Raw genomic sequence first — 10,204 nt, 5'->3', positions numbered from 1 at the left:
TCCTAATATCACCAAATTCATTTAATATCACAGGTCTGGCACTGTTGGACCATAGCCTCTTGTGCGTACCTGATGCTTGAGGGCAAACTGCTATAGCACTGCAAAAAAACCCCCAACATTTAATTCATGCTGCATGCATGTGCATGCTTAGATAGACTCTTACAAGATGCTACATGCTATGACCTCCATCTGGACACAGTTCATGTTCTGTGTAATCAAGCTGAGAGTAGAAAGGTCATTTGTAATGAAGGAATTGTGTCTATTTATAGAATGCATCAAGAGATTTATTTACACATTGCTGATAGGCAGAAAAAGGAAGGTCTGTTTGGGGTTAGCTAGCAAATTAAGACAAAGTCCAAGTGAAAAATACCAGATTACAAGACTTTTGTCTGCTCTCATGCATGTCTGGCCTCTCACTATTTATCTATCCTTTTAAAAGCCTTCACAGCATTCTCTGCAAAAAGAGCATTTGAAACCCTCCCTTTGGCATTTTTCCTGATCACCCCTGCTCCATGATCATCTTCACCAAGTACAGAATTTACAAGCAACATGCTGTGACATCAGAGTTTAAATGCATTAAAGACTGCTTGTTACCCTCTGAGGCTATGTCCCTCATGTAATTAAAAAGGGCCAGTGCCTGGTTTTTGGCACATAAGGGCAAATGGCACAGCACAGTTTGTATAGAGAATGTTATCACGTAACATGTTATCAAAGAAGATGGACAACTAAAAACACTCCCTAATGTACCATGATCAGAAATGCAGCGGCAAGAATAAATATTACAAATGAGGCTTCACTGAAATAATGGAACTTCATGAAGAAAAAATAATCCCAGGTTAATGAAGTTGCCACATACATACATATGACCAAATATAGCTATATAACGTGTATATATATATGCATATACTGCTGAACTCTCTTACACAACTGAAGAAGGGTGGCTTCATCCATCCTGCCTCACAGTAACAGCCACAGTTGCTATCCCCCAAACTGTGTCCAAGCATTGCCTAGTCAGCCTGCTGTCAATGAAATGGTACAAACTGTCATGTACCAGTGCTCCAGCCTGTGTGCTCTCACTCTGCGTTCTGCTTTCTTTGTAAAGAGGTAGTCCAAGGTGTTGTAATACGGTTTGACAAAAGGCCCTAATGCAGGAAGTGGAAAAGGAACAGGTATGCAGATATCAGAGGGACTATGGCCCAAGGCATGCCTTAACTTGTGCCTGAATTTGACTACCAGCTGAAAACCCCCATTTCCAGGGAAAGCTGGTTACATATTCACCTCCTCTTGCTAGGCTGTATGTTGTCTTCTGACTCTGCAACCACATGAAGAGTTACTATTGCCCTTTTCTTTGACTTTCAATCTTGTTATCATGCAAAATCATGAAAATTATAAATCCTGAAGCAGGCTATGGTTTACAGGAGTCTGTTGGACTCATCTCCTTTTTCTCTGTCTATAGGTCTAATAGGTCTCAAGATCTGAACCGAGAATATTATCTTTAGCAGATCATGATCTTTTTTCTCTTGGTCACTCATAGCCGCAGTTTGTTCCACAGTGCATGCTCTCACCCTCAGAAAATTGGTCTGAGGTACAAAGCGTATGTGATGTTGCGAGAATAAGTAAGAATTCAACAAAGTTTGAATCAAAAATTTCATGGGGATAGAAATACCAGAATATCATATGAAATGCTATTCTTTTACAAATTTCAGCTTTATAAAAAGCCCTAGTCCTAAAGAACTAAGAAGTCATATATATTGGAGTATTTGTCTGAAAGGTTGAGAACTTCTAAGGGTTTCTCCAGCACTAATTATGTGCTGATGAAGCCTTATTTGCAATACAGGAGAAACAAGACACACTTGGGAAAGGTTTTTAAAGTGCCTAAATCACACAGGAGACATCCTGCTGGAGTTTTTCAACATGGTATTTTTCATTCCAGGAAAATGGATAATTTGTTGAAATCAAAGTGTTTTGCAGAAGAGCATGATTATGCTGATTCCATCAGAAGAAACACGGCAGGTTTCCAAAGGAAACCCTCCTGGTTCCTGGCTATGCCAGGATGTCTGTCTCTTGGGCTGCTACCCAACCTGTTTCTCCAGGTTCTCAGGACTTTCAGACTCCACAATAAACTGTCAGCAGCTTGCCAGACCTTGAATTACTTGATCAAAAAATCCATCCATTTCTGCTACAGGAACTTCTTATCACTATTTCAGTTGTTTTGGTCTTTGTGATGGTTATTTTCAAAGACATGGAGTTTCAAACAGGAAGAAGCTGGAAGCCACTGTGCAGCTAGAAAGCTACGATGTAATTGCTGTCACTGAAACGTGGTGGGATGAGCTGCATGACTGGAGGGCTGCAATCGATGGCTATAAACTGCTCAGAAGGGATAGGCAAGTAAGTTGGGGGGGTTGTCCTCTATGTAAAAAAAAGTGTATTGATGGCACAGAGCTGTCTTAGAAAACAGCAATGAACAGGTTGAGGGCTTATGGGTAAAAATTAGGGGTCAAGCCAACAAAGGAAACCTCATGGTTGGTGTTTACTACAGGCTGTCTGATCAAGGGGAGCCTGTTGACGAAGTGGTGTTACTTCAACTACAGGAAGCACCAGGCTCTGACCCTGCCAGGGGACTTCAATAACCCTGACATCTGCTGGAAAAGCACCACAGCGAGCTGTAAGCAGTCCAGGAGACTGCTGGAGTGCGTCAAGGATAATTTCTTAATCTAGGTGATAGACAGCCCAACCAGAAGAGAAGTGTTACTAGACCTGTTGCTTACCAACATGGATGAACTAACTAGAGATGTCAAGATTGGTGGCATCCTGGGCTGCAATGATCATGTCCTGATGGGATTCACAATCTTGAGGGATAAGGGCCAGGTGAAGAGTAGACTCAGGGTGCTGAATATTAGGAGAGTAACTTTCAGTTGTTTAAAGAATTAGTGGATGGGACCCCCTGGGAAACTACCTACAGGGACAAAGTAGCTGAACACAGCTGGCAGCTCTTTGAGGACTTTTTTCTTAGAGCAAAACAGCTCTTGATTTCCACGTGTAAGAAATCAGGCAAGGAAAGGAAGGCAGGAGACTGGCATGGCTCAGTAAGGACCTTCTGGACAAACTAAAGTGTAAGAAAGAAATGCACAGGCAGTAGAATCAGGAACATGTATCCTGGGAAGACATAAGGATTCTGCCCAGCTGTGTAGGGATGGGATTAGGAAAGCTAAGGCACAGTTGGAGCTAAATCTGGTGTGGGATGTGAAGAATGTTAGGAAGGGTGTACAGGTATGCTGGCCAGAAAAGGAAGATTAAAGAAAACGTACGTACTCCCCTGCCCCAATAAATAAGACAGGAGAGCTGATGACAACTGACATGGAGAAGGCTGAGGTACTTAATTTTTTTGCCTCAGTTTTCTACAGTGGTCTCTATCCCCACATCTCTCAAGCCCCTGAACCTCAAAGCAGGGACAGGGGGAATAAAGTCCCTCCCATCATAGGAGAAGGTCAGGTTCAAGAACACCTGAGGAACCTGAATATACCTAAGTCATAGATCATAGAATGATTTGAGTTGAAAGGGACCTTAAAGATCATCTAGTTCCAACCCCCCTGCCATGGGCAGGGACATCTTCCACCAGACCAGGTTGCTCAAAGCCCCATCCAACCTGGCCTTGAACTCTTCCAGGAAGAGGGCAGCCACAGCTTCTCTGGGCAACCTGTTCCAGCATCTCACCACCCTCATAGTAAAGAGTTTCTTCCTTATAACTAATCTACATCTACCCTCTTTCAGTTTAAAACCATTACCCCTCATCCTATCCCTACACTCCCTGATAGAGTGTCCCTCCCCATTTTTCCTGTAGGCCCCCTTTAAGTACTAGAAGGCTGCTATAAGGTCTCTCCGGAGCCTTCTCTTCTCCAGACTGAACAACCCCAACTCTCTCAGCCTGTCCTCATAGGGGAGGTGCTCCAGGCCACAACATTCTTACCTCTAAACTGGAGAGATATGGGTTTGGTGGATGGACTGTTAGACTGATAAGGAATTGGCTGTATGGCCACATCAAAAGATTTACAGTCAGTGGCTCAAAGTCCAAGTGGAAACCAGTAACAAGTGGTGTCCCTCAAGGCTCTGTATTGTGACCAATACTATTTAATATCTTCATCAATGACATGGACAGTGGGACTGAGTGCACCCTCAGCAAGTTTGCAGATGACACCAAGCTAAGAGGTGCAGTTAGTTTACCTGAGGGAAGGGATGCCATCCAGAGCGACCCTGACAGGCTTGAGGAGTGGGACTGTGTGAACCACTTGAAGTTCAAAGAGGCCAAGTGCAAGGTCCTACAGCTGGGTTGGGGCAATCCCCAGTATCAACACAGACTGGGTGATGAATGGATTGAGAGCAGCCCCGCGGAGAAGTACTTGGGGATGCTGGTGGATGAAAAATTGGACATGAGCCAGCAGTGTGCACTTGCAGCCTAGAAAGCCAACCGTGTCCTGGGCTGCATAAACAGAAGTGTGGTCAGCAGGTCGAGGGAGGAGATTATCCCCCTCTACTCTGCTCTCCTGAGACCCCACCTGGAGTACTGTGTCCAGCTCTGGAGTTCTCAACACAAATCATGGATGTCTAAGTGAGTCCAGCTGAGGGTCGTGAAAATGGTTAGAGGGCTGGAACACCTCTCCTATGAAGAAAGGCTGAGAGAGTTGGGGTTGTTCAGCCTGGAGAAGAGAAGGCTTCAGGGACACGTTATTGCAACCTTTCAATATATAAAGAGGGCTTATAAAGATGGAGAGAGGCTTTTTATCAGGGAGTATAGTGACAGGACAAGGGGCAACAGTTTAAACTGAAAGAGGGTATATTTAGACTGGACCTAAGGAAGAAAATTTTTACAGTATGGGTGGTAAGACACTGGAACAGTTCACCCAGAGAAATTGTGGATGCCCCATCATTGGAAGTCTTCAAGGTCAGGTTAGATGGGGCTTTGAGCAACCTGATCTAGTGGAAGATGTCCCTGCCCATGGGATGTTGGACTAAACTATCTTTAGGGTCCCTTTGAACCCAAACCATTCTATGATTCTATGTTTCTCTGTATGATTTGCTAAATGTACCATAAACACTACATAGGATTAACTTTTGCTCCACATACATGTGCATGCATGCCCTATAGATTTAAACAGTAATATTACAGATTGCTGTGCCAGTGGAAGTGAGGTCTATAGAGAGCTCTCTGGGAAGAAGATATGCAAGTCTGTAACTCCTATCTTGTAATCCATTTTGCCCCCGAGTTCTGGCAGTATTCTCACTGGATTCACAGTATTCTTACAAAACTCTAGCCTTCAGAAAAGGGTTTTTTGAAGCTTTTAATCTTCAGTATAGAGATCACACTATACATACATTTCTATCTATCAACATTTCTTCCACCGCTGGTGACTAAAATGGTATTTCTTCAGCAACTATGGCAGCTGATTACATAGAAAGGGCTGCATTGGTACAATTCTCAAATAGCTAGGTTATTCTGGCAAATGCCACTGAGGACATGTACGAGTCTGCTCTGCCTCTTTGCCAGAGGTTGCAACCCCTGTAACTGAGCTGACAGAGCAGAACATGTGCCATGGATCAGCAGCTCCATTTCATAGCCCAGCATCTTAACTTAAATTGTTGATGAACTGTGCATGCCTCAGGGCATCAATTTTTTATTTCAAATGGCTGAGGCAGAGGCACTTTGTCTCTTCACCGAACTGTGATGTTTGGTGGTTAGCTCCAGGAAAGGAGTGGTAACAAACAGTGGGAGGTTGTAAAGGCTTAACTCACCTCAGTTCTTTGTTCTGTGACTATGAGTCAGAAGCCTCTACTTCTTTCAAATTTCTCAGCTGCTGGGGAAAAAGAAGCCTTGCTGGCATTGCAAGGTCCAGCACAATGAATGTTCTCAAGACTGAGGGTAAAGCACCCTATTATAGAGTCATCCTGCAGGTATCCCGTGCAATTCAATGCAGAGTGCCTTATAGAAAAGATATGTGGTGTATAGCCACAAAGGCGACACAGGCTGTGCCTTAACAGCATAGCATGCCTGATACTGTTTAAACAAAATCCAGCCACAGAGGAATTCATTCACAGATTTTGTAATCTCAGTGACTAAGTGCAATCTGTGCAAGAGAAAGAATGAAGGCCAAGTAAATTCTGGAGAACAAAATTTCACTTGAAATTGCTAATTAAGCTTCAAGTACCAAGGTAGGAAGACAGATGAAGTACTGTGGAAGAAGCCTGGTTTGCTGCAGAAAGCTTTTGTTGTTACAGGGCAGTGACTCGCAAATGGGGTTTGTAGAAACCATCCCTTAATAAAGTCTGATGGCTCCTTTTGCATGGCAGGAGGAGGCGTTTCGGTAACTTCTGTGTATCACTGCAAAGTACCTTTCATAAAACTAATGGCAGATGTTATTAAAGAAAGGGATCCTTCTTATACCACCTCAGTCATAGCTGCATCATTCTCTGTCCTTAGTGTGAAAACATCTGTTACTTCCTTAGATACATTTATGGCACTCTGATCTTGCATTTCTACCTTCTGTTGCTAACTTCTGTATACTCAAAAACAATTGGCAAGTGAAAGAAGATGTAAGGGAGAAAACTAAGGATTTTGTCACTGAAGCTTTTGTTAGACAAACACAGTTATCATTGGTTTTCTTACCACACAAATGAAAAGTAATATTTTAGAATAGATTTACTAAATCCTTTGTTCTTTATGACGATCTGAAACCTTATGAAGGCTGGCAGAAGCTCAGAAACTCAATAAAATTATCACAATATTTTGAGAAGAGCACTAGTACAAGTCTCCACCTGGGTTCTGAACAAGCTTCAAATCCCACAGAGAGGGAGGATATAAAAGATGTGAAGAGAAATTTGAGTGATATGACAAAAGAGAATTCCTGTCTTGCTTTGGCTTGTCAAACTTACACGCATGAGGAACTTTACATAGTGGTCTCTTAGTTTTCCATTGATAACATTAAAGACAAAAAAAAAGGTGTCATTCAAAATAAATAAGTCTGATTTCTGAACGGTCAGCTGCAGGTTGAGGATCTGCTTGATGACTGTGTCAGACCATCAGGCTCTAAGGAAGCATTACTGAGAAAATTGTTCTTTACTGAGGTCTCTCTTAATAGGGAGTATGAATGCTTTCAGGCACTCTTTCTTTAGGCAACTGCTTTCCCGAGAGCTACATGTCCACATCTCCACTGATGTAATTACAGTAGCAGAGTTTGACGGTTTTCACTTGGCTTTCTTAACATAGATGCTGGTTCCTGGCTCTAGATAATTCCAGTTTTAAAATCTGTGCTCAGATTTCTTCATCATTCTTCAATACTGGATTTATAAGACCAAAAAAACCAGCCAGAACAGTAATGCAAATCTTCAATTTCTTACGGACAACAAGAAGTTCAAGATGAAGAAGAATGAATGTTTGGCAGTTGTAAAGGGGGATGCAAACAGAGAAGACATTTTTGGAAGCATCATTTGTTCTTCTCATTAATGATGTAAGCTATTTTATTTCCGTTTCGTTTCAGTGTGCATACTTGGGGATACACTAAAGTTCAAATCGTTATTCTGGATCTTTCTTTTATTATCATGCTTACAAACAACAAAATTGTATACTGCAGGTCTTTAAAACTTCCAGCTATAGGTTACTGAGTATACATTGCTGCATAGACAATGTGGTATCTGTTACATAAACATAACTGAAGACTTCATCTCAGATTCCAAGAACTACTGGAGACTAGACATGGAGAAAACTATTTGTACTTCCCTTTACCTGTGTTTGGTTTTTTTTAAAAATTGTCTCACAATTAGCATTTTCCGATATGATAGAAAGGAATTAAAGAAGCAATCTGATAGAGGATTTGCAAGTCAATAGAGGCCTTAAATAACTTGATGCAATACATAGGTTTGGTATGAGGTTTGGATTTAGCAGGATCCTCGTAGAAGTATTTGTAAGTTTGGGTGCCCGCTCCATGGCTCCTTCCGTCCCCTAATCATGAGGGAACAACAACCATCCTAATCACGTATTTTTCTCCTTTCTACATGCCCTTCAATCTGCTGCTGGGAATGATGACCTCAGATACTCTCATTCCTGAAACCAAAGTTTTCTTTAAGTATTAGAAAAACATACTGTAGGTAATGTTTAAAGTATTGTAGAAACAAATTGCTTTAGTGCAAGGCAGGAGAGTTTTCCAAGAAACAACCTGGCTGAAACAGGAGTTAAGAGGGTCAGACTACATAATCAGAATGGCCACTTTCAGAAGCAAAATATGTGAACTGTCACATATATACAAATCCTTGAAATCCCACTGCATACACCAGGCACCTCCATGAGACACGTTTGTCACATGTGGAAGTATCTTGAGGTTCATTAGTCTTTCAGAAACTAAAATACAGTTTTCCCTGTGTCTTAGATCAAGCCGTACTTCACCTGCTTGGTAGTGAAAAGCAAAGGAGGACTGTGCTGGTACTCGGGTACTCCAGGCCAAGTCTGGTCCTGATTTAAATCACTGAAACCTCCTGTAAAGTGATGCCATTAAACTGAGAGAATGAAGTCCAGCAAGAAATAAGCATTTCACTTCAAGCCCCACGACTAATTCAGTGAAGGTATCAGGCAACCCCAATCCCTGCATTTACTTCCCATCCATAAAATAAGATTCGCCTGAAGATCAGCACTTCTAGTCCTGCCTCGCGCTCCCCCATCTAACTTTTTTGACAGACTTTCTGCAACCGAACCAATGTCTGGGATTGTCTGTGCCACCAAATCTTTGCTGAAGGCTTCACCTGCCTTTATCACCGCTCCGTCCCGCCGCCAAGCCCGGCCCGGCCCTCCCGGGGCCGGGGTCTCACCTCAGCCCAGCCCAGCCCGGCCCGGCCCGGCCCCGCTCCCGGCTGCCGCTGGAGGGTCTCGGAGGGAGAACGGGGCGGGCGGGGCCGAGGGACACGCTGGGGCTCCTCCCGCCCCGCAGGTGGTGGAGACAGTACGGGGCGGGGGGACGGCCGGGAGGAAGCACCGCCCCCGGCTCCCGCCGCGGCTGCCCCCTGCCCTGCCCTCCATGTTGCCCGGCTTCCTCCCGCCGCGTCGCCCCCACCGCTTAACCCTCCCCTTCCCGGCCGCCCTTCCCCAACCACCGCCGCCGGGCGGGAAGAGCCGCTCCGCCTCTCGCCTCCGCTCCCCGGCCGGCGCGGCGCGGCCCCCCGCCGCCTGGCACCGCGAGGGCGGGGCGTCCCTGGCCGGGGGCAGGCCGCGGCCGCCGGCTGCCCCTTTCCCCCCGCACCTCCGCCGCTGCCGCCCTTCCTCCACCTGCTCGCGCTTTTGTTCGGGAACCGGGGCGAAGGAGAGGCGCGGCCGCCCCTGCGTGTGGCGGGGCGGGGGCAGCACGGGCACGGCCCCGGCTCCAGGGTGGCTCGAGGCTCGCGGACCCTCTGGCCGCCACCTTTGTCTGGCGGCGGGCCCGGGGCTGCTCTTCCTTGCCCCCCTTCCTCCTCCTCCTGGCCCGGGGGATCGTGCTGCGGGGCTGCCCGCTTTTGGGGAGGGGCGAGCGGCGCCCCCACTGGGGCAGCCCGCGGCGGAAAGCGGGTTTCGCCCTCCTTTTCGGGTGGGTGAGAGAGAGGGAGGGAGGGAGGGAGGCGGGCGCGCCTGGCCCCGCCGCGCTCCTCTCGGCGTCCCGCGTTGCTCGGCGGCGTTTGCCCCGCCGCTAAGTTGCCACAAGTTGGAGCCGCCCCCCCGCCACCGGGTTCTGGCCTCGGCGTGAGACAATACTGCGGGCTGAGGAGGAGGAGGAGGAGGAGGAGGAGGAGGGGGCGGGCGGGAGCAGCCCTCTCTCGCCGCCGATGGGGCCGGGCGGGCCGGCGCTGCGGGGCGGGTAGGTGGCTCCGCGGGCTGCCGCCGGCTGGCGCGCAGCGGGGAGCGGCCGGCAGAGGCAGGCGAGCCCCGGCCACGGCGGGCGCCGCTGGCGGCGCGGGGTACGCTCCATGGAGGACGTGGGGCTGCGGAGCGGGCGGGAGCGGCTGGCCGGCGGCGACCCGCGGCTCGGCGCCGTGCTGGTGGAACCGGGGCCGGTGGTGGTGATGGTGGAGCAGCGGGCAGCGGAGGGCTACAAGCTGGTGGAGGTGCTGCTGACCGGCGGGGCGCCCTGGGGCTTCACCCTGAAGGGCGGACGAGAGCACGGGGAGCCCCTCATCATCACCAAGGTGAGAGGCG

The 10,204-nt window shown here is 47.2% G+C and overlaps 1 protein-coding gene across 4 annotated transcripts in view; it reads left to right on the top strand.

Moving 5' to 3' along the window:
- The first annotated feature begins 9,955 nt into the window (after positions 1-9,955).
- The window catches only part of SHROOM2 (shroom family member 2), a 132,494-nt gene continuing 132,245 nt past the window's right edge, over positions 9,956-10,204 (top strand). For 3 of the 4 annotated variants that reach the window (XM_074858841.1, XM_074858837.1, XM_074858835.1), the window contains exon 1: positions 9,956-10,194. In XM_074858841.1, coding sequence (XP_074714942.1) covers positions 9,976-10,194 — 219 coding nt within the window. In that variant the 5' untranslated portion in view covers positions 9,956-9,975. The remainder of the gene's footprint in view (positions 10,195-10,204) is intronic. The other variant, XM_074858836.1, reaches the window with a different exon arrangement.

Source organism: Strix uralensis, chromosome 2 (assembly GCF_047716275.1).
Source record: "Strix uralensis isolate ZFMK-TIS-50842 chromosome 2, bStrUra1, whole genome shotgun sequence".
NCBI lineage: Eukaryota > Metazoa > Chordata > Aves > Strigiformes > Strigidae > Strix > Strix uralensis.
Note: the sequence above shows the minus strand (reverse complement) of the source record. Positions and strands in the feature narration are given on the sequence as shown.